Source organism: Lepidochelys olivacea (genome assembly GCF_965140295.1).
Source record: "Lepidochelys olivacea isolate rLepOli2 genome assembly, chromosome: 7".
Lineage (NCBI taxonomy): Eukaryota > Metazoa > Chordata > Testudines > Cheloniidae > Lepidochelys > Lepidochelys olivacea.
The window spans coordinates 115,460,546-115,485,750 of NC_140417.1; the positions used below are offsets into that span (position 1 = coordinate 115,460,546).

Here is a 25,205-nt window from a genome sequence, read left to right on the forward strand (position 1 = left end):
ATTTCAGCAGAAAACCTTTCCTCCCTGGCTTATGCCTCTTGATTGCTCTCTTCCTTTGCTTAAAAACAAAAAATCTCCAACTGTATTTAATGCTGTCTTTTGCTATGGGATGCAGTTAATATTGAAGATGCTGTGCAGAATAAAACTACAGTTTGTATTTGTAAAATTGTCAAAGGTGAAATTTCTTTTGCTACTAAGTAACAGGAGGTGATTTCCAACGGATGCACTCCTTCTCAACTGTGTCTTAAAAAGAGGCAGCTAAGCAGGTCCCTTCACATAACAGAGTCCAAAATGTTATAACTCATAAGACTTTAATTAAATTTCTACCTCAAGATTCTTATTCTTCATATTGACATGAACAAAACAAAACAAAACAAAAGACACATCTTCCAAAGACACATTTTCACAGTTGAGGTTTTAAACACATAACTCCCTTTCACATGACCCTGCAACCAAAACCCAGCAGCTCTGCTGTGTACATTTAAGGCTCAGTTTTGAGACTGGGTGCATCTGTTTGGACCCCACCCGGCAGCCTGCCACAGCACAGAATTTCAGATTTGAAGGAAACATCCACTTTACAGCCACTGAGTCAATATTAATATGCATCTGCTGAGTTACCATGAAAGAAAAATATTAGCTCCAAATGAAAATTTGTGAGAAAACCCTCCTAATGCACTTCTACTATTTTCTGTGAAGTAAGAGCTCTTTATGTATACACTTCAGACTATGTCCCCATCACCTCCACAAGTGAATGCAATGCGGGTGAAAGCTTCCTGACTGGCAGACCTGAAAGTATCTCCTATATGCACAGAACCCATCTATAGTGGGAGCTGCAAGCTCAGAAGCTGTCCCACGGATGATTCCTCCAGTCCATTTTCAAGAAACACCTCTCTATAAGTAAGAGTAGTTCAGTCTCCATACCTAGACTGCCCTACATGACCAGTGTCTCACCCTGTCTGCTAAGAACTAGACTGAGACCACCAACTCAACCTGCCAAACAGCCTTTGGATAGCAATGATTTCAAGCCGTGACCATTCTGAGTCTGATCTGAATTATTGACCTGGAGATGAAAGGTTATGTAACCCATTAGCAATTTGTTGATCTATCTGGTTACAAAAGATACTGAGGACCTTAGAAACTACCTTGATGGATGTCCTAGAAACATCATATATTAGGTAGCTGTAGCTAGATATTAGCAGTGAGTTTATGAATTTCAGAGCTTTCAGACAAAGGGATAGCTTCTTTTAGAAACTACACATGGAAGAAAGCAGCAAGTTCTGTGCCTTCCTTTCTGAAAATGTTTTTACTTCAAGAACAGAACAATGAAACAACTAAAAGTTATGTAGATTCTTGTTTTTTCACCAGGCTACTAGACAGCTTTATTCCCACTAATTCCTTTTTTGAGTGTAGTTTCACCTTCCTTAATATTTCATACAGATGTCAAAGATAAAATAACACCAATATTGCACAGAATGTGGTGGAGATAGATACATTTATGGTCAAGACTAAGATAAACCATCTTTTGAGAACTTAAAAACAACCCTGTCTTTAAACAATTATTTCTTCTACTTTCACCTCACTTGTAAGCATTCTCCTTTCCACGTGAAATTCTCAAACTTGAAACCCTGACATCCAACTGACTAGGACTGCAAGAGCTTTTCTTCTTCAAAATGTATAATCATTTCTCACAAGCTGACACTGTGTGATTTGTTATCATAGACATATAGTACACAAAAGGCTTTAGAAATTCCCCATACAGGACCATCTGTTTAGTGTTACCCCATTTATTCCCCTCTTTTCCCACAAAATGCTTGAACCAGAAGTACATGAAACACTAATAACAAGTAGAATGTTCAACAAACGTTAGTGACTGCTTATAACTCATCACATCTTTTATTCTAAATTCTTCATGGAAGCAATTTGTGTATTTTCAGAAATATACATGATTAGATTTTCTCACTGGCCTGCAGAAATGATATTTTCTTTTTCAGTAATTTACATTTATTCAAATATGGTGAATACAGATGGTAACAAGTTCCTTTCCCCCCTTTTCTCTGGCTCTACTTAAGCCCCATGGTGGGACCGCACCTCTGTAAACCAATGCATTGAAGAGGGGAGATATATGCTGGCTTTGGAGAAGCTGATGCATGGGTGTTGGAGCCCTGACAGAGGTGCATGAGATAATTTTCTTAGGCTCAGATGCTGTGGTGACAAGCATGGTATGAATGTGTAGATGCATTACGAAGGATTCACAAGCTACATGACTTCACAGAGCCAATGGCTGAAGCCTGAACATGAGCGGTACAGAGCAGTGGCAGCCACTGTTCCAGAAGATCTGCAGTGCGCATGTGAAGTCCACTTCACTTCAGGGCCAACACTGAACAGGGTTATTCAGGTCCTGTGAAGAAGCAGTCTTGGTCACCCATTGTTTCTTTCTTCAAAGAATCACCACACACTTTAAAAATCTTAATCTTCACAACTGAAGCTAATATCACCATTTTAAAAATGATAAATTGAGTCACAGGGAGCACATTCTGAGCTGGGGCAGACCCCAGGAGGGAAACTCAGAATCCTGACTCGATGTCTGGCTTAATGGCTAACAGCCCCATTTCCCCCTTTTCAGTTCTCCAGAGACCCTCCATTGTGGTGCCCCTCCATTCTGGCCAGAAAGGGGTAGATACAGAAAACAACATCATGATCTGGTGAGAGTTGTATTAGCCAAAACCTGGGAGTGAAGGGTTGCTGAACGGTAAATGAGGTGCTCTCTTATTGTATGGTTTGAGAGCATTATTACTTCCAGAGTGTTCCCAAGGCCCAGTGAGTCAATGAATGGGGTAGGCCTTTTGTGACATCATAATATACTGAATAAAACATATTTTAGACTAACTCCCTCAAATATATATAATAATAATAAATAATAACAACAACAATAAACATAAGAACATAAGAATGGCCATACTGGGTCAGACCAAAGGCCCAGTATCCTATCTACTGAAAGTGGCCAATGCCAGGTGCCCCAGAGGGAGTGAATTTAATAGTGATCTCCTGCCATCCATCTCTACCCTCTGATGAACAGAGGCTAGGGACACCATTCCTTTCCCATCCTGGCTAATAGCCATTAATGGACTTAACGTCCATGAATTTATGCAGTTCTCTTTTAAACCCTGTTATAGTCCTAGCCTTCACAACCTCCTCAGGCAAGGAGTTCCACAGATTGACTGTGCGCTGTGTGAAGAACTTCCTTTTATTTGTTTTAAACCGGCTGCCCATTAATTTCATTTGGTGGCCCCTAGTTCTTATATTATGGGAACAAGTAACTTTTCCTTATCACTTTCTCCACACCACTCATGATTTTATAGACCTCTATCATATCCCCCCTTAGTCTCCTCTTTTCCAAGCTGAAAAGTCCTAGCCTCTTTAATCTCTTCTCATATGAGACCCGTTACAAACCCCTAATCATTTTTGTTGCCCTTCTCTGAACCTTTTCTAATGCCAGTATATCTTTTTTTGAGATGAGGGGACCACATCTGTACGCAGTACTCAAGATGTGGGTGTACCATGGATTTATATAAGGGCAATAAGATATTCTCCGTCTTATTCTCTATCCCTTTTTAAATGATTCCTAACATCCTGTTTGCTTTTTTGACTGCCACTGCACGCTGCGTGGATGTCTTCAGAGAACTATCCACGATGACTTCAAGATCTTTCTCCTGATTAGTTATAGCTAAATTAGCTCCCATCATATTGTATGTATAGTTGGGATTATTTTTTCCAATGTTACATTTATCCACAAAAGCAATCTTACTGAAGCAATGCATCCTTTTGCAACAACATAGATGTTAAACAACTAGCGTAAAATAGGAACTGGATGATGTGTGGCTTGGGAAAGTTTAAGAAACTGAGTCTTCGTTTATATCGTCTCAGGCTCATCCTTTCACATGTTATCATAAATTAAAGAGCTATAATGAACTCTGTCATGAATGGGGATTTGGTCTGAAGCAACAATACTACCATTTGATATGAGAATAATCTATTGGGACCTATAATACCAGCTTGTCAGCTATTTTAAATCAACTGACCACAACTAGCAAACAACTATTAACATGGTGACTGCATGGGGATACAAAAATACGCAATGTCTGCATTGGTGAACCACAAAGTATTTCTAAAAGAAAAAGGAAAAAAGAAAGGTGCCTCCCCCCTCCCAAATTGGTTGCTAAGACAATGAACTTATTCAGTATTTACAATCTTTTGTGCATTTTTATAGGAATATTCCACCAATTTACAAAATTATAGCTGGTGGTTGACAGTATAATTTGTGTGCTAAACAGATCAAATTGTTCACAATTAGGCTAATTGTTACATTAAAGCAGTGATTAGAGCACCCTGTAAATATAATATTGGAATCTTCTTTCACCTTTGAAAATAGATTATAAAATCTTCTTGAGTATATGCTATAATAAAGCCACACTGGCAAAGATTGTTTACTGTGCACTTCTTAATTCAGCATGGCAACTCCAGCCCTTTCTGTTTCTTTCTTTCTTTATAAGCTGGCCCAGACACCTCTTTCCTTTTGCGTGGAAGGCAGAAACTGCAGAATTAAGGGAGGTGACCTGGGTAGTAGCTCTAAGAAGAGCAGTTGGAAGAGGCCCCGGGAACAGCGGTGCAGTTTGTGCTCTTTCTCACAGAAACACAGGCCACCACACTGGTCTCCAGTGGCACGGAGAGCAGAAGTTCTGAGGTCAAGCTAAACCCCAGGTCTCCCACACACCACAGCAACATGTTGCTATTGCACTAATTGGTAAGTTCAAATTATTTTATTGCTGCCTTTGATTCAACAACAGATAACTGAAATAAGGAGATAATAATGTAACCCCCCAAATATGGCACGTTATAAGGTTTTTCATATTTTTCCAGGATATAATTCTCTGAGGACAGGCACATGTTTTCTTAAAAAAGAATCCCATAGCACAGTGGTTCTCAAACTGGGGTCTGTGGACCCCATAGGGGTCCACACGGGTACTCCAGGGGTCCGCGAGTCATGTCCGGGGCCATTGCCCTGCTGAGCAACTCCGTCTCCGCCCTCCCAGTGCCTCCTGCATGCTGCGGAGCAGCTGTTCAGTGGCGTGCAGGAGGAGCTGGGAGGGAGGGGGAGGAGTGGGGATGGGGTGTGCTCAGGGTAGGGGGTGGAAACAGGCGGGGAAGAGGAAGGATGGGGTAGAGCAGGGACACGTGAAGAGGTGGGGTGGGGGTGGGATCTTGGGGGGAAGTGGTGGAGTGGGGGCAAGGCCTGGAGCTGAGTGGGGAGTTGAGCATCCCCAAGGAAAATTAGAAGCCGGCGTGGGGGGGGGGGGGTCCATGAAAAATTTTAAATTAAAATGGGGTCTTGGGTTGCTAAAGTTTGAGAACTGCTGCCATAGCACATACCATTGGAAAAATACTTGAGGATTTACCATCTCCCTTTTCAGAACTGAATGAGAGAACCTGTGCAGTGTGGGGACATAAAGCAACACACTTTAATACAGCAAGACATTTCCAAAATATTCTGGGCAACCTGTAAATAATTAGTTCTAATTTAACAAAACAGCGGATACATTTTCACAATAATGTAACAACTAAATTATTTTCAACACAAGATAATAATACAAAAGAAAAGGTGCAGGATTATTTTTATAATTAGCAAAGTTAATTTTACTCCAATTTTCTTATTATAAAATAAATGAGAGAAGTGTTTTCACTTATTTGTTTTCACTTAGATCATTTAAAAAACAACTACCTCTGGGTAGTGCTGGCCTTGACAAGTTTAGCCTAAAGTTTGTAAGTCTCAGAAAGTCACCCAGTGACTGAAAACAGCTGATTCAAATGGGGATGCTTTAGCTATAATGGCAGCTCATGTTTCTGCTATAATAAATGCAAAATAAAAAGTTTGGAAAAGATTGAAGAATTTTTTTGACACCCTTATAAATGCTCAATGGGACACATGAGTTGTGAACCCGGAATGACGCTGGCTCAATAGCTGTATATAGCTAAGAGAAGAGATGCATACACTCTTTTGCATGGATGAGAGAGCATACTGCGACTCTCAATTGGAAGCCCAGGGACTTCCAATTTTCCTTCACACCTTGTGCTTGGACAAGCATTCTTCCCGCCAAAGGCTATGACTTCCTTTGGATCTCATCAACCTCCTTTCTCACCTGGCCAAACAAATTGGTCCCTAACAATGCAAGGGAAAGTGCCCTCTTCCCAGGTCCTGAAGTCAATCTCCACAGCTTGACCAATCCCTGCCCATGCTAGCCTGGGAATGAAGGAGAACAAATTAGATATGAATTTGCAATGTGATACAGCACAAAAATTAGACATGACTTTGGGCTGCATACTCAGGGACTCGTATCATGGTAGTGAAATGCCCTTGACATAATCTTGCCAGGGCCACACTAGGAATATTATAGTTCATTTCAGGGCACTGGTTATGGGTAACACAAAATTGCAGACAAATTAGAGGGGATGAAGGCAATAGCAACAAACATAATTAAGGACAGATTTGTAAGAAAATGTCAGATTACATATATATAATGCACCTTTGCTGAAAGACAACTAAGGATGACATGATAAATGTATACAAGTATTTGACAGGAATTATACAAGCTGGTAAAACAAAGATATAATTAGGAGCAATGCGATGAAGTTAAGAAAACTTTACATTGTGAAAAAATATTGAATTTGGATATGGCACTTCCTACACTGACAGCACTTCGCATACATACAAAAAAAAATCTATTTGATTACGGAAGAGTCTCCCAAGGCAAGGAGATGGAAACCCCCTATCTTGGGACCGTTTAAAATAGAGGTAGACTAAGCTGAATAGACATGATGACTTAATAGTTCCCCCCCATATTTATTGTTTTTAATCGTACGATTAAGATGGTTTCTTGAATGATCCATTTGCTTGTGCTGGCATTACACTGACTCAGAGATGTGAGTACATGGGTAGAACAATGGGAACTTACTAAATAATTATACACAATGAAATCTGTGCCATCCACTCAGATTACTGGATATATGACCCATATTTACAGATGAGTAACATGCACACAAATGTGGTCAGATAAATATTACCTCAGTAGAGTGACAGTTGTACACTGCACTAGTATCTGCTTACCCACCTATTTATATAATTCCTATCACCAGAGTATCTGGGTGCCACATAGATATTTAAAAACATAAACAACAACATAAGCACTTTCTCCATCTCACCATTCCCCTCCCCTCCCTAATCTCTCTGTCTGGCTCTTCCCAGTCTGTAGGAGAAATAACAGAGCAGTGTAGCTGAACTCTGACTGGCTTCATGGACAGATAAGTATAGTATTTAGTTAACCAGAAATAATCTTATTAATAAAACTATAGTTCATTTAAAAATGTTGTATTTTATGGATGAGCTGTTTATCATATTTTAAGCATTAACAATGTGTGTGGTGCTGTACAAGACAGATTCATGTACTTTTTGACTACCTGAACCATATAAAGGTGCAAGCTTCCTGAAAGGTACTGAGCATCTGTCTCAGCCAAAATACAAGTATCAAAGGGTAGCCGTGTTAGTCTGTATCCACAAAAACAACAAGGAGTCCGATGGCACCTTAAAGACTAAGAGATTTATTTGGGCATAAGCTTTCGTGGGTAAAAACTTCTTCAGATGCATGGAGTGAAAGTTACAGAGTAAGCAAAATACAGTAACCAACTACTCAATTAAAACATCCATCTGAAATCTAGATGTGTCATTCAGTACAATAGAAATGAAATTATTGTAATAGAACTTTGCCACAAAACCAATATTTGCCCTTCAAAAGTAAACCTCACTGCTTCCCCTTAGCATTTGTCTAATATCAGTCTATTATCCTGGGACACCATTCAAGTTAGCCCTTAACTAAAATTCCTACTAAGTGGATTGTATTTTTTTTAAACAAATGCAAGAAATCCCACAGAAGCTGCGGGGTAATGTTTCTCATTAACCAGAACATACATTTTCAGAAGTAAAACTGCATGCTTTTTTCTGACAATAATTAACAAATTATTGTATATCATTGAAAAAAAAATTTACTCCCCAGATAATGAGTTTACCATTTCTTTACACTGATGAATATTGCCAACCTGTTTGTTTTTTGTTAGGAACAAAGAGAGAAGCCCAAAGCCCATTGCTGCTAGCCATATTTTCAAGCCCTCTCTTCTATGTCGTTTTGAACTATAATAAGAAAGAAAATCTTTTTTAAACTTAATATAGAAAAATTAGCATGACCAAAACAGTTTCAAACCTCCTTCTTCAAATGAAAGTACAAAATGAATTTGAAACTACAACTGAAGTAACATTTGTCTTAGTAAACAGCAATTTGTACTGATAAGTTTATTTATACCATCGCTAAACACAAAATTTGTGCCTCTGTATTATTCTACATGATGGATCCAAAATTCAAGAAAAGTAAAATTGAATAAACAAGAGTATCTGTATATTTAAAAATGGGTTTCTTTTATTACTCCACCTAACACTAAATCAGCACAATAAAACTACCATGTTAAGAAAGTCTTACAAAGTTTGAATGAGCAAGTGTATTTCATTACAAAAGATAAAAGTTTCTTCTTCCCTACAGTGAATACAGGTAATTTCAGAAGCAGCGGCTCATAATTATTCGCTGTTGAAAAGCTTAAAAAAGGTCCATATTGAAATCAGTGACCTCCAGTTTCCCTTCTGAATGAATGGAGGCAAAAATTCTCATTTTGCTGGAATGTTGGTTGATAACAGAGTTAGGCAAAACATGCATTTCTTCATTACAGTATGGTCTACGGGTTCATTTAAATAACAATATCCAGCATAAAAGTCACAAAAGAATTATCTAGCAATTTCAATATGCTGAAATGCATTATTAGTGCTAACAATAAGCACAGAGTAAATAAATGAATGTCTTATTCATGGTAGGTTTCAGAGTAACAGCCGTGTTAGTCTGTATTCGCAAAAAGAAAAGGAGTACTTGTGGCACCTTAGAGACTAACCCATTTATTTGAGCATGAGCTTTCGTGAGCTACAGCTCACTTCATCGGATGCATGCTGTGGAAACTGCAGCAGGCTTTATTTATACACAGAGAATATGAAAAAATACCTCCTCCCACCCCACTGTCCTGCTGGTAATAGCTTATCTAAAGTGATCATCAGGTGGGCCATTTCCAGCACAAATCCAGGTTTTCTCACCCTCCACCCCCCCACACAAATTCACTCTCCTGCTGGTGATAGCCCATCCAAAGTGACAACTCTTTACACAATGTGCATGATAATCAAGTTGGGCCATTTCCTGCACAAATCCAGGTTATTTCCGATTATTTAGCTTTATGCATATCAAACTTTATATTCAACACCTTGGTCAAGAGTATTTGCTTGTATAACTTTTGAACTGGAACTGACATTTAAAATGTCTCTCCAAGGTTTTTCCCCTCTCCAGAAGAAATCAACACACATAGTTTTCCTGGATTGGGCAATCTGTTACTTCTACAAGATGTTTTAAAGCATAATTTTCATTATTTTCCATGCAAAAATGCAATCCATTTTTGAAATTAGATTCTTCATTAACGATATCAACCCTGTCACAATATTGAACTACATAAGCAACATGAAGAGGCTTCTTCAACCCACAAATTTCAATGAGCTGGGAGATAAGACAAACTACATCTTAGTATATAAGTGATAAAGTAGCAAGTATGGAATCTAAAATCACCACCTCTCTGGAGATCACTATATGATTAAATCCTAGTAACACGTGTGAGGTATAAAATCTCTGGGTTTAATACGTTATCCAAAGGCACATTACGATTGTGCGTGCTGTGGATCAGTTTTAGAAGGCATTCACAACAGATAGTGTAATGCCTTCAAAGAAAGCTCAGAAAGCAGAAGTTGTACTCATTATGCATTTCAGAGATTTTGCTGTGTTTAATTTGAATGAGCATTCTTATTTTTTGTTCAGATTTCAGAGTGTATTGGTTGATTACAGGATGACCATGAGCTACCAAAGTGATGCAGACATGAAAAAGGCTAATGCAGTCCTAGGATGCTTCAGGTGAGGTATTTCCAGTAGAGATAGGGAAATGTTAGTACCATTATACAAAGCATTGGTGAGACCTCATCTGGAATACTGTGTGCAGTTCTAGTCCCCCATGTTTAAGAAAGGTGAATTCAAACTGGAACAAGTGCAGAGAGGGCTACTAGGATGATCAGAGGAATGAAAAACCTACCCTATGAGAAGAGAATAAAAGAGCTTGGCTGGTTTGGCCTAACCAAATGAAGGCTGAGAGGAGATACGATTGCTTTCTATAAATATATTAGAAAGATAAATACCAGGGAGGGCGAGGAGTTATTTAAGTTAAGTGCCAATGTTGATACAAGAATAAATGGATACAAACTGCCATCAATAAGTTTAGGCTTGAAATTAGATGAAAGCGTCTAACTATCAGAGGAGTGAAGTTCTGGAACAAACCTTCCTCGGGGAGTAGTGGGAGAAAAAACTCAACCGGCTTCAAGATTGAGCTTGATAAGTTTATGGAGTGAAATGATGAGACTGCCTACAATGGCAGGTAGACGATCTGTGACTGCTACTAGCAAATATCTCCAACAGCCAGTGATGGGACACTAGATGGGGAGAGCTCTGAGTTACTACAGTGTATTCTTTCCCAGGTGTCTGGCTGGTGGGTCTTGCTCACATGCTCAAGAGCTGACTGCTCGCCACATTTGTGCTAGGCATTTTCAGGAAGGAATTTTTCCCCAGGTCAGAACTGCAAAGACCACAGGATTTTTTAGCCTTCCTCTGCAGCATGGGTTATGCGTCACTTGCAGGTTTAAACTAGTATAAATGGTGGATTTTCTGTAACTTGAAGTCTTTAAATCATGATTTGAGGACTTCAGTAACTCAGCCAGTGGTTATGGGTTTATTGTGGGGGTGGATGGACAAGGTTCTATGGCCTGCCATGTGCAGGAGGTCAGTCTAGATGATCATGATGTTCCATTCTGGCCTTAAAAGCTCTGAGAAGAAGGATGGTCTTGTGATTAAGGCACTGGACTCAGGAGATCAAAGTTCAATTCCAAGCTCTGTTACAGACTTCCTGTATTACCCAGGGCAAGTTATTTAATCTCTCTGTGCCTCAGTTGTGTAAAATAGGGATAATGCTACTACTTTCTCAGTCTTCTCTACACAGCTGATCAACTTCTCTGGGTAGAGACTGCCTCTTACCATGTGTTTATACAATGCCTAGCACAACGAGGCCCCAATCTTAGCTGGGGATTCAAAGTGCTACCATACTATTAAATATAAAGTCTGACCATATTTCTTGGTGGCCAGCCGAGTGCCTGGAGTCAAGTTACAAAGATTAACTTAAATAAAGAAAAAGAGGGGATCCATAACTTTTCAACCACAATAGAATTAGCAGCAGCACGTATATGGAACAAAATATACAGGGATTTTTACTAGGTGGGATCATGCAGTTACTACAGAGGAGTTTCTTTATCTGTCAATTTAATTTCAGGGAGATTGTCTGGAATCTTCTGTGCTCAGTAAAGCCCTTAATTATTAAGAGAACCTACACAAAACTGCTTAAGACCAAAACAATGAACAGCATAATGATTTAACTGTCTTCTCTTTCATAATTGGCAAATTTCAAATGACTAATAGAGAAGCCTGTAACTCAAAACTAATGGAACAGAAGTACTACATTGTTTTAATTTTATAGTTCTGTGCCGTCAGCAGCCTTAGGCTAAAAGGTTATGTTTGTCTGTAAGTAACTGTAAAAATACTTGTAACCTTAAAAGTACTTGTAAATATTAGTCATCTGCTGCAAGGAGTAAATGAATAGTAGTCTATGCCCTTTCTACCTGAAATGCAATTTGGCACGTTCAAATTCTTATGCTAAACACAGACCAGTAATGTGTTTCTGCAGCATTTGTGATTCTATACATGTGTGATCTTGCCCTTCGTTCTATAGCCATTTAGGTACAAATGTGATCTCACTCTCAGATCTATAGCCAAATATGATAGAACAGATAAAGAGGAGATGCATCAACATGTGAGATGGGTATAATAATATGCCATGCTCTAAATACTGGGCCATTTCCCTCCCTCCCACTACCCCCAACTGCGGTGTGGCACAGATTGCATGTTAACAGTGGAAATCATACTGCAGTTATCCAAAAATGTGAAGAGGAAAGAGTCAAAGTAGCAGCAGAGCATCTCCAGAGCCAAAGGACGCCACTTCTGCCAGAATCATCACATGGTCTGGGCTCTTTTCACAGGTGGCCATGATCCGGCACATTGTATTTTACCTATTCCCCATCATAAAGATTACAAAGATTGCTTGTGACTTTGGAGATTTTTTTTTTTAAAATCAGGCTGTTCAAACTGCTCAGTACTCTCAAACTAGAGTCACTGTCCTACTATTAAAAACCATCACTCCTAATATTGTAGGGGTTGGACTAAAATATTAAAGTAGTGGCTTCGTTAGTTATTAGCTGAAGTTCTCTGGATTATTACATTTTACAAGTTAAAACACTACTTGAACTCATTAGCTAAAATAGCAGAATTGACTGATATTTCACCTGAGAAATACGATACATTATGAATACAACACATGTGACCATAAAGATTTAATTTGTGTGGCCAATGCAAGAAAGAGATGTTTCACTGTCTGAAAAATGATGCCATATTCCAATATGGCAAATTTATTCAGGAGTGGGTAATTGTGTTAGTCCAATAGACCAAGGGTAAAACACAGAAGAAGAATTTGTCATAGGTGATGGCTACAAAGAAATTGAAAATGGACAAGCTTTCAGGAGCTCAATTGCTGATGTAAAAACAAAAGGGATTTCAGTACAGACAGTGGTTTTCTAACACACTGTTGCTAATCATGGATTTTGTTTTCGAGAGCATGCCCGAAAAGCCCACAGTTTTCAAAAATTCACCATGTGGCCAACCACCAAAGCTTATCGGCCCTCAGATGCTGCTGCATTTCTGACTACTCAGTAGCAAGCAAGCAGTTTACATTTTTGATACTGGCTGTTGCCAGTTTAGCAATAGGAGGCATTCAACTATTTGGTAATTAAGCATCCCCTGCCACCAGAGCAACAAGAGAGCATCACAAGAGCCAGTGGAGTCTGCCCCACACCCCTGCTGTAGTTAAATATTTCGGTGGAAAAATGAGTGTAGACACTGAAAGAGACAACGTGGTGGAATGCACGTGGAAGATGGTGATGACGAACACAAACTCTCTGGGGAAGAAACAAATACTAATGACTTTCCTTTTAATTCTTTGGAAACATTATTAAAGTGTTCACACAATGATCAATTTTCACTAAAGCTCTGTCCATCCCCAAAAAACTACACAAGGAAAAAAAAAAGACAATGATGACGACTTGTAATGGTTCCCCAACCCCTGAAACTACCACTGCAGTATGTCATATAGTGGTGGTGGTGCTCTGTTGGTACTAATTAAAAAAAAAATCCACATTATTTTATGGTCACTATCAGTTTCTCTGCATTTTGTATATGCTTTGATTTTGATACTTGGGTGCAACAAAGGAGCACACACAGTGCAAACTGGTGAGTGAGCGTGCAAAGATAGCTTTAAGCTACCCTGGTCTTGGCCCAGCTTTGCACTGGTCTGATGCCCTGGCATGAATTAGAGCAGCATGAGAGTTACTCTAAATTATGCCAGCGGCCAGTGGCCCTAAAGGTCTGAGAAGGCACAGGGAGATTGCCAGGTTGCAGGGAAGCCCTGTATTGCCTCTTTTACCTACACATATACCTTAAGCCACCTTTTGGGAGGAGGGATTAAGTAGGAATGGTTATGACATCTCTATGCAACTTAACAACCCCCCTACCTACACTATGGTTATCCTCCTAGAGTAACGAGTTACTCATACTTTACAGATGCGGAAACTGATGTAGAGAGAAAGTAAGTCACAGAGTGAAATCAGTGGCAGGGCTGGGAATAAAAGGCAAGTAGAATTGCTACATCCAATCCCATACTTTAACTACTAGATAGCACCATCTGCTTCTCTGTCTTCGTTCTGGGTATAACGAAAGTAAATTACAACTAGATCAACAACTAAAATGGTACTTCAAAGGACGGTACGTATCTTTTGTAATAGAACTCCTTGTATACCTTCTATGCAGAGACTATGTTACCATTTCAGCATGGTTTGATAGAATTCATAAGCACTGTAAAAATATGCTACATTTTCCACACAGAAATTAAGTAAAAATAGTTTTTAGAGTGACTTAGATGCTCAAACACCAGAAAATTCAAGCTAGGACCACCTCTCTGACATAATGCTTTCTCCCTCCCTAAACAATAAATACATAAATAAATAAATAAAATAGGCAATTAAAAAACCCCTCTGAAATTGCAGACATGTGACATTTGGCACTGTAGTAACAACTCCTTCAGTCTGTTGAATCAACAAGAATTTGCCCCCTGAAAACATAATATGCTGTCTAACATGCGTATGACGATGAGATATGCAGGAAATCTATGGCGTGAAAATGCTAATGACATTTTTGTTGAAAGTAAATTACTGCGCAAGCCTAAGGGCTGCTATTCTAAATTAAATAACTCATTTGTTTTTAAATGACAGAGTCCTATTCAACCAACAATCCCTCATTGTGAAAGTATGTACAAGCCCTTGTTGGGGAACAATTAAATACAATTAAATATCACAAATGAAATTAAAATAAAAACCACCTAAAAATGCAACAGACAAAAGTATTGACAAGGTCCTTTTAATAATTTACAAACATAATGATGATGATCCCTTCTGGCCTTAAAGTCTATGATGTTGGACTTTGAGTAAAAAGTCCCCTAAAAATCCATGTCTGAAGAAGAAAAAATTGTTGACATTAGCAGGGAACCATGTTCCTTATAATTTCTCTGTTCAGATAAAAATTAAAGGGTATGATAATACATATATACTGATTTATGATACTGAAATATAAAGATGAAGAACTGCTAATGGTAAAAATAAGGGTTTTGTTACTTTAATAGCTTATAATTATGGGGTAGTGAATGAGTTCCTATGAGGTAACCCTTAGGCTAATGCCTTAGCTTAACTTTGTTTGGCATGAATGTTGTTTTGACAGGTTTCCCTCTCTCCCCCCCCCCCGGCCCTTTCAAAGATTTGCTTAAATAATGCTACTGTTTTTAGGACCAAGGTGATGTTTCATGGAATATGTTACATTGGAAGACTTTAAGTAAAAGGAAAAGTGAATCAGTATAATAAATACACAAACTTGTAATGTTAAAAGTCTATTCTATTGAGAAAAATAAGGGCAAGACGACGAATACATGACATGAAAACAGCAAAAGTGTAAACTGAACCTTGCGCATGCATACTATTACGGGTTACATAAAACAAATACTTAATGCTGATTGGATAAAAGTTAATGATTATGTAATGTGAAAATGTATAAGAATCCAAGTGGAGGGGAACCCAGAATGGAGAAAATACTTGACCCAGAAACTAAAGGAACAAAACAGAAGGACCAGACCAGGGATCAGAGGCAGTGACTACCATCATGAAGTACAGGAGAACTTCGTGGTACCCCAGAATGTGGCAACTTGGGCCCCTACTTAATCCATTTTATCTATTTATCATCTGGCATAAATATATGGTCAGACTCTACAAGTGGCAATAATTCTGTTTGAAAATGTCTAAATAAAGGCAAAAATTGATTAAGCCTAAATTGGGTGGACTTGTGACTCAGTTTCCCACCATGTATTCCCAACACTCTTAATTGCAAACCAAAACATATTTTATAAAACAAATAGGAAACATCACTTCAAAAAAGATTTAATTATTATTTTGGAATTTGACCCAGGTTATTAGATTATAATCAAGTCTTGCTGAAGGTTAGTAAAATATTATGATGTGACCGGCTACATAGATCTGGTGCAAAATTCATCCCAGAGTGAACAGAACTTGATTGGTGCATAGGCCTTGGGCTGATTGTCTGCACGGGGGTGAATTTCATGACCTAGTAAATTGGGGCAAAAGGCTTGCATTGGGCTCCAGCTTTGATGAATAACCTAGAACCTTTATCCATGTACTCACGCTCAGTTTAAAGACAAATTTAACGTAAAATGAACCAATAGATTTTTATACAAATGCACATCTCAGACTCGCCTAATGTCAAGTTTTAGTCTGAAGAAAACGTTATGGTCAGATGAAAACCGCTTAGTGCACTGAAATATACAAAACATTTACCTAGTTGGCATATTTCACAGAATGTGACTGTGAGTAACTTCTGACTTTATGGAAGCTTTTCAGGTGTTAAAGTATCCCTAGAAAGGTTATCTAACTAGAACAAAACACAGGAAAAATAAAGGTTTAAAACTGAAGCCATCCATGTAATCATAAGTGCTTGCTTTCGCTACAGATTGGGGAGGGATAGCTCAGTGGTTTGAGCATTGGCCTGCTAAACCCAGGGTTGTGAGTTCAATTCTTGAGGGGGCCATTTAGGGATCTGGGGCAAAAATTGGGGATTGGTCTTGCTTTGAGCAGGGGGTTGGACTCGATGACCTCCAGAGGTCCCTTCCAACCCTGATATTCTATGAACTGTATTTTCGACAATGCTAGAACAGTATAGCTAGATGTGTTCAAAGACTGCAGGACAAGTAATAAGTATTTAGATGGTATGCAGCAGCTTAAAAATACCATCATGTTAAGAAAACGGATTCTCCTAGAACATTAAAACTGCCCATTAAATGGGAAAAAAATAATAATTGGTACTACTGAGCTGTGACACTTCATAAGCCATAAAGGAAAAAAGCAAATGAGATACAGGAAAAATTAGGTGGAAGCAGAATTTAATTTGTACCATAATATTATCATGATCAACGACAGTATAAAAACCACAGAAAGATAAATATTAATGATAAAGGTCTAAAACCCAAGAAAGGAAGGAAATTCTTAGTTACGGCTGAAACCTATGTCCTCAGACTACCTGACTGAGCTTTGGTATTGCAGAACATTTTCTCTCAGAACTGTGCAATCTCAACATACAATAGGATGGACTTAAAGTCAAAGCCTTATCTTTAATCTTAAGATTTTTTATGGTTAAATTCAGAATATTCACCCACATGCAGAAAGAGAAAAGACAAGGTAGCTCAAATACAAGTCCCAGTTCTCCACTTTGTTACATCAGTCTTTTGATGAATTAACTCCCCTGATTTCATGGGCACTCTTCTCTTTCCAATTGCTAGAGAAAATTGGTTGCTCCCAATCCTCATCAGTCTGATTTGATGGTTCCACGATGGCATGAAGGTGACAGTCTGGTATTATGGTGATCAACTGACAGTTCTGAAATCACAGTGGTGCCAAACAGGAATGTGTTTTGGCATCAACATTCTTTGGTATATTCTTCTCTCTGCTGCTTTATCATGCTTTCTCTAACATGGACGTACATCGCCATACAAGATCAGATGGAAAACTCAACACAGCACGTCTAAGTGCAGAAAGCCAAGTCAAACACCTACTGAGATGAGAACCTCAGTGCTCATTGGACACACTGAAGAGGAGCTCCAGCAACTTTATGATAGCTTTGCAGTAGCTTGTGATGAATTTGGAGTAACCATAAATCTAAAGCCAGTGATTATGACAAGGTGTGCTGACCGCACCAGAAGTTTTAATAGCTAACACCATGCTTGTAGTTATGCACAAGTTCTTCTATCTAGGCTCAACTGTATCAGGTAACTTATCTCTAGATGACAAGCTTAATTCTCACATCGGGAAGGCAGTCACCATATTCGGCCTACTGACCAAGTGCATGCGGTATAACAGGAAACTGACGCTAGACACCAAGATCTGGCTCTACCAGATGTGCATTTTGAGCATGCTGCTGTATGTAAGCAAGACCTGGACCACCTACAGCAGGCATGAGAGAAGGCTAAACACCTTCAACACCCACTGTCTGTGCTGTATTCTAAATATCAAGTGAGAAACCAAAGTTCCTGACATCGAACTACATGAGAAAGCAAAATGATCAACTCGAATCACTATTGTCAAACACAGACATCTCCACTGGTTTGGTCATGTACACTGCATGGATGATAGACACATTCTGAAGGATCTCCTCGGCCAACCTAGGCTCAGGTTTCAATACATTTGCAAGAGGGACCTGAAAACGTTCAACATCGACAGCACAAGCTGGGAGCAAAAGGGTACCCGGCGGTCTGTGCTGAATGAGGGAATCAAAGAGGATGAACAGAGATGGTTGAGAGAGAGGAAAGCAAAAAGCGAAAAGGAAAGTGCAGGAGGCCACAAGCACCAGTAGTGTGCTGGCTTCATCTTTTGGCCCTGCGCTTTACGGCAGCATTAGCTGTGGCAAGGACTATTGCCTGAGAATTGGACTTCTCACGATGCTCACTCACGATGCTGCAGCATGACACCTACTAACCAAACTGCTTTGGTGCTTATACCATTTGCTTTTGAGATGGACTGTTATTCCACTGTGCTCATGGAAATCAGATCGATCACAGTGGAGAATCAGGACCACTGAATTTAAAATCACCATAATTATATATTTATCCTATTATGAAAACTGCACTGCTTTGGAGCAAGGTAAGTTGGAAATAGAGTGGGTCACACAAAGCCTGGGGGAGGGAGGAGTTGATATCACAAAGTGAGAGGCTTTATACTGGCAAGACCCCACATCCAGCCATTCATAGACAGTCTTCCCTGGGATCATTCATGCTGCTTCCTACAGCTCTTCAAAGAGCTGTGGCTGAACTCGGCAGTTTAGTTTACAGTGTTACAATATTTTCATAAGCTTTGACACCATCTAGTACTGATCTTTTCTTAATTTGTTCAGATTTATTTTTGAATGACTTGGTGCCACTTGTTACACAGGCAATAATAATGCTTGAATTAGCACAAGGTTATTCCATGGAATAGCTCTTATAAGCCAGTATTAACTACTATAACAAAACCAGAATCCTTTTGAAGGTATAGCATGCATAGCATCGAAACATTAGAGGTGACTGTTTACACGTGAAAGCTATTAATAAAACACTCTAGTATAGAAAGAAAACCAACATGCTAAAACATTTAAGTACTAACACTAATATTGCGGAGTGTACATTAGCTGTCAGAATCAACAGAGAACTTGTTTACACAGAGCTAAATTACTCCATGTACACAGACTCCCATGTAAACTCCTGATTGTGCATATTAATGCATGGCAACATTCCTGTCCCCTCTGATATGCAAACAGACTTGTATTCTCTTACTGGAAGCACAATCCAGTAGGTAGGGAGCACAGAGGGAAAACAGGATTGGGAATAAAGAGATCTGGATTCTAATTCCTGGCTCAGGCAACTGATTTCATGTGTGATTTTCCGTTGGTCTAGTCAGTTAACCTCTCAAGTAATCGTTTCCATGTCAGAAAAATAGGGGTAATGACACTTATCTTCCTCTGTAAAATGCTTTAAGGTCCATAGATTAAAATGATGAGATAAGTGACAAGTATTATTAATTTCCCTTATGGAGAGATCCTTTGGATTTTAATAGATTATTTTGGATCATCCTATAGGATTTAATAGAAAATTATATACCTGTTACTGAATCCTTGGGAATGCTTCAAAACTTACAGAAAGTACACAAATCTCTATTAAATTTTAGAACAATTTCTATAGAACCCCTTTGGCACAGGACTCCCTATTAAATTCCATAGGACTTTAAGTACAATTCCACAATTAAATTCCACAGGAGAATGGTATTTTTTTCCTATTAACCATTATACATGTTTCTTTAATTTTGTGTGTAAATACCCCTTCAGCCATCTCTTTTTTAATGTTAACGTAGTTTATGTGAATAGTTATTTTATAAGCCTAGCTAGAATATGGCAAGATGGTAACGTCCAGGGTAATGTAAAACTAAGGGAAACCCTCCATATTTTACTTCAGGATAGTTATCAGGCTGATACTGCCTGACACAAAGAGAAAATGTTATCAACTTTTGATTCCTAAATAAACTTTACTGGGGTGAAGAAGTCTACCACATGCTCATAAAACGTACCCATTGCTGCGGTTGCTAATGTTTGTTTGACATTTTACAGCTGATGGTAAAGGACACTAAAAGGCAATTACGTGGTTGAAATGGACTTTCATAGTTTACAGCCAAATTTAAGATAAACAACTCAAGCAGACTCTGGGTTTTGTATATTACAATGCATCAGCTATCAATTTGAGCAGCAACCTTATAAAAATCTGTTCAGGGCTGCATTAAGTGTCAGATTTAGATGACACTGATACTGCTCAATTAGCTCAATTTTTAACATAAATGGGTAAAGTCAATTTGATCTCTTATTTACCAAAGCCATGGAACTCATTAATAGTATTGGCAAATCACTACCAAGGCACCACTTAAAGTTAGATGATAGAGTGGAAATGTAAAAGTATGCTAGGGAGATAGGAAGAGTCACAAGGGCTGTGTATTTCCCAAGGAGATGTTTATAACACTTATCTTCTTTCTGCATCAAGGTTAACACATCAGACTTCTTTTTATTATTTTTTTAAAAAAAGTTGACTTGTGAAATTGAATATTTTTAAATCTCGTGAAAGTAAAGGGCAGAACATTAGCCAGTTACTGTAAATGCTTCCTCATATAGCTCCATCAAGGCCCCTCACCTAGAGCTGCAAAAATCACTCGTGTTCTGGTCCACAACCTCTTCTAAGCAAAGGATTCAAAAACAGGGCCTCAGTGTTTAGTTTTGCAATGTAGAAACTAGGCTGAAACTGAGGCATTATCTCACTGTCTCACCTAGCTCCATCATTCTTCCCCTACCATCCCCACTTTAAAGAGCCTTTTTTGTAATTTATTGTCTGCAAGGTGAAATACTTAATGCTAATGTATTCTGGAGTAGTATGCAGGAAGGTCATTGGTTCAACAATAGATTTCTTATTTTATCTGACAAAAGCACTTTGACAGGTTAGTAAAAAAAAAAAAAAAATCCACATTCATATGACCCTGGAACAAGATATTTGTTTTAATTAGCATGCTGTTGGTTAACTTAACCCTATGTAACCATCATAATTGGCTATTCCTAAATTGGGTTTGATAGCAATAAAGTAAAATAACTAAAAAATAATGAACACAAATCTTTAAGGAGAACTTTCGTATAAAAACGCATAAGAATTTGTATCCATTGTTTTCCTTTATTAGAATACAAATGTATACTTTTCTCACCATAAATTTGGAATATTAGAGCAACAATATCCCTCTATCTTGCATAAAGAAATTGCCTCTATATTCTTTCTGGAAGCATCAAAATAACTTTAAGTTAGTACGATTTAGGGAGGCTGTGTTCGATCAAGATTCTCTGTATCAGCTCCGGAGTCCCATTCATCAATCTATTAGTTATTTGGTAGGCATGGAAGAGATCAGTTAGCCTCTCTGTGCCTCAGTTTGCCCATTTGTAAAATGGGGACACTATTTTTAGTTGCGTTAACATCAAATACAGATGTGATTTTTTTTTATTGTTAAATGTTTTTTTCAAAACCTGGATTATAGCCACTATACTGTAAAATTCCATAGTATGTTTATTATTAGCATGCTACCAAAAGCTGCTGTGGTTTCTTAGAGTAATGAGGACTTTGTGATGGTAAGAAACACATGGATAAAGTTAAATTAGACATTATAGTTGTCTAAAGGAAGGAGTCTTGTAGTGTGTAGCTGTTTCCATAGATACAATTAGCTGCGCCGTATGTTGTTGCTAGATAAAGTTCCATATACAGCCACATTCCAGTACATTTCCACACAAGCACATTGAATACTATCTTACTTTATAAGTAGTCCAAATTAAGTCAATGAGGCTATTGTGGAGTAAGGTGCTATAAGGTGCCAGAATCAGAATATGGATTTGATTCTGCCACTGAGCCAGGGTGTCTGGCTAAAACCTGGTTGCTCTTGGAACTGATTAAAACATGATTAAAAGTTGTAGCATAGATAGAGGTAACTGTGTTCCAGATCCAGGACTACTCCAAAGTTAGGACAAGATTAGGTATCACCTGCACTACACTTTTTAACCGTGTCATAACTAAGGTTTTTGACTTGATTATAGCTGCTATATATATAGGAGTAGTTACTTTCCCAAAGAAGTTCCATTAGTTATGGTGAAAGTTGTTGATTTAAAAATCTCAGATGCAAGATCTTTGACCTTGCAGAAATGTAGCAACTCCTGCCTCTAGTTCATTAGCTGCCTCTTAAAAGATTACCAGATTTCTTGCAAAGAACAAACGTTTTTCAAACAAAACCTAGCAGAAATGGTCTTTGGGAGCAAACCAGTTCTGAAAACAACATGTGCTCACCTTACTAAAAGTAAGAAAAAAAAGCAATCAAGAATGTGAACTAAAATAAAAATGTCAGGGGGAAAAACCCAGTGCTAAACACACTGAGTCTTCAAAAGCCTCAGAAAGCCAGAGTGTACTACTACAGAATTAAGGAGCCCCAAAGCTTTCCTTGGAGGTCTCTCAAATTTTATAAGAATTTGCAAATGCATAACATAACCAGACCCCTAACACCACTTCATAATACATCCTGATCCTGATTACATATGATGTACAAACCTTTACAGCAGAAATAATAGTATTGGAAGCAAATACTCAAGGGCAGCCTTAAGCATTTTAGCTATCATGAGTTACAAAACTTTAAGTGGTTCAACAGTTTCCTCTCTGGGGCATAAACATCACATCCCCAATGGCTTCTGATACTGTCTGAGAAAGAATGAGTGCAACTTTCTGGCCAACTTTCTCCACTCCGCACTGACAGGATAGTGGGGCATGCACTAAACTCCTGATTTGAGAAGAAAAATCCCGCGAGACACAAAAACCAATGCCACATACAATGACCAGCCTGAAAAACATACTTTCACTGTTAAAGATTTCATTTCTAGAAAAATGACATTGATTTAATAAACCCTGGACAAAGCAACAGCTTGTACAAGATACAGTCGGATTCATAGGGGTCTCTGTGCACACGCAACACAGTGAACATGTCGCTTCTGAAATACTATTCTCAATTACAGGTTTCAGAGTAGCAGCCGTGTTAGTCTGTATTCGCAAAAAGAAAAAGAATACTTGTGGCACCTTAGAGACTAACCAATTTATTTGAGCATGAGCTTTCGTGAGCTACAGCTCACTTCATCGGATGCATTCAGTGGAGTTTCCGATGAAGTGAGCCGTAGCTCACGAAAGCTTATGCTCAAATAAATTGGTTAGTCTCTAAGGTGCCACAAGTCCTCCTTTTCTTTATTCTCAATTAGTGGACGAAGTTATAATGAAATGCAAATACCACTACAGAAAATGTATGTATCACTCCAACCTGAACAAAAGAGGAGTTAAAAAAAGAAAGCTTTTAAAAATAGGGAACTGCTTAAAGCAAGCTGACTCCATTGAATGAAGATACCGGAATGACTAGAAAGTTTTCTTTCAAGTAAGTTTTTAAACTGCATCTCTAAAAAGTTTAGTCCCATGAAACTCTTCTTATGATCCCCTCTAACAATGAAGCCACTGTTTTCATTGACCTTCACACAAGGCTAGCTTGTGGAATTAATACAAGCACTGAGTAAATGGCAGTGCATAGTACAGGGACTGTCTCATAGTTACAAATCAGTTCTTCCTTCTCTTGTGCTTCTCTGGGGAAGTAAGCTGTGCCAGTCAGATAGTGGCCACTGTTAAGGCTCCTCCCACTCTCGGCCCCTGCCTGCCCTCTGACCCTTTAACTTTCTGCATGGGTACCTCATAACTGAGCTCTTTTAAGAAACAGTTTTAATTTAAGTCTGTAATTTTATTTAATATCTAATAATAAATAAAAATCACCTCTTTGCACATCGCACCTTTCATCCAAGGACTGCAGAATGCTGGCTCAGTATTATCCTCATTTTAATAGTAGGGACTCCGAGGCACATGTACACGCCCAAGAGAACTGAATCAAACAGGATGGCCATGGATAGCTATGCAACTCTTGCAGATTCATTAGGACAGCTTAAGTTGATGTCATAAAACTGACTAAAGCATTCATATTTTATTCTCAGGACCGCACACTGTTTAGGCCCAGACACGCTTCTATTGAAGCCAATGGCAAAACTGCCCTTGACTTCAGCTGGAAAAGGTTTGGAAACTACCTATTGTTTCACTGATTTAAAGAAACATATTGTGTACCACCACCAAAGTACTCTCCAGGCTATTGGAGCAAGGGAAAAGGGGAAGAGCACCAGCTGATGAGAATGGTGGGCTGCCATCTTCCTTAATTTTCCTCAGAAAAAAATATACTATGGCAATCCTCTGTAGGATGTGGTTATCCTCTGAAAATTATCTGTGCAAAAACAAAGGCAACAGACACAATCTTTTAGTACAAAGACTTAGGTCTGCACCAATCATTTGGTGCCCTTTAAAAATCCACCAGAACCCAATGGAATATTCTGAAGCATCTACTTGGCCTACAACTTTTTAATATGCCTTGCTCTGTCTCCAAATTGGACCTGTGCACAAGATATTGCCAACCCTGTATGAAACATCTAAAATGAGCCATTTTTGAGAAGCGGCCAAAAAAGTGCTTGAAGGATCTGCAAATCACGATCAACAAACTTTTTCTGAGTCTCATGTTTTAAAAACCTCATGTATCAACACATAAGTCAGGCAAAATATTATTTGTTGGCCACACGTGATGTATACAAAATTTGAAGGAATGAGCAACTTTCTTGGGGATTTTTAGTAAGGAAGAAAAAAATCAGATTTAAAACAGAGAGCAAATTTCCAGTTTAATTAAGAAGTTAATATAATAAAATATTTTAAAATGTATATTTCATAAATTATACTTCTATATTTGATTACTAGCAGCAAAAGTAGTGGATATAATTGTTTAAAAAGCCAAATAAATTTTAAAGCAACCCCAATTTTGTATACAATCCTTATTTCCTTTTCAACACCTGGTTTAAATGTTAGGCAAAAGGTCAAACCACAACCTTAAATATTTAAACTGGTCAATGACAGTCAAGTAGTCAAGGAATTATCTCAAGTTTATTGTTAAATATGGATAGCCTTTGAGGTAACCTCAAGTACATGGCACGGCTTTCTAATGAGTTATTAAGTTATTAAGCTATGAAATACTTCTGAATTTTAAGCAACACTGA

The 25,205-nt window shown here is 38.4% G+C and overlaps 1 protein-coding gene across 9 annotated transcripts in view; it reads right to left on the reverse strand.

Moving 5' to 3' along the window:
- VTI1A (vesicle transport through interaction with t-SNAREs 1A) overlaps positions 1 to 25,205 on the reverse strand; it is a gene marked incomplete at its 3' end in the record, with an annotated part of 343,356 nt that overhangs the window by 71,549 nt on the left and 246,602 nt on the right. Inside the window, exon 8 of one of the 9 annotated variants that reach the window (XR_014712499.1) lies at positions 6,195 to 6,295. The exons of 5 other annotated variants lie outside the window; for them this stretch is intronic. Coding sequence is in view for 3 of the 4 variants with exons in the window: in XM_084635042.1 (XP_084491168.1) it covers positions 8,092 to 8,236 (145 nt within the window). Of the gene's footprint in view, positions 1 to 2,006; positions 2,399 to 6,194; positions 6,296 to 8,091; positions 8,237 to 25,205 lie in introns of those variants that run through there. 3 more of the 9 variants (XM_084635046.1, XM_084635042.1, XM_084635049.1) reach the window with 3 other exon arrangements.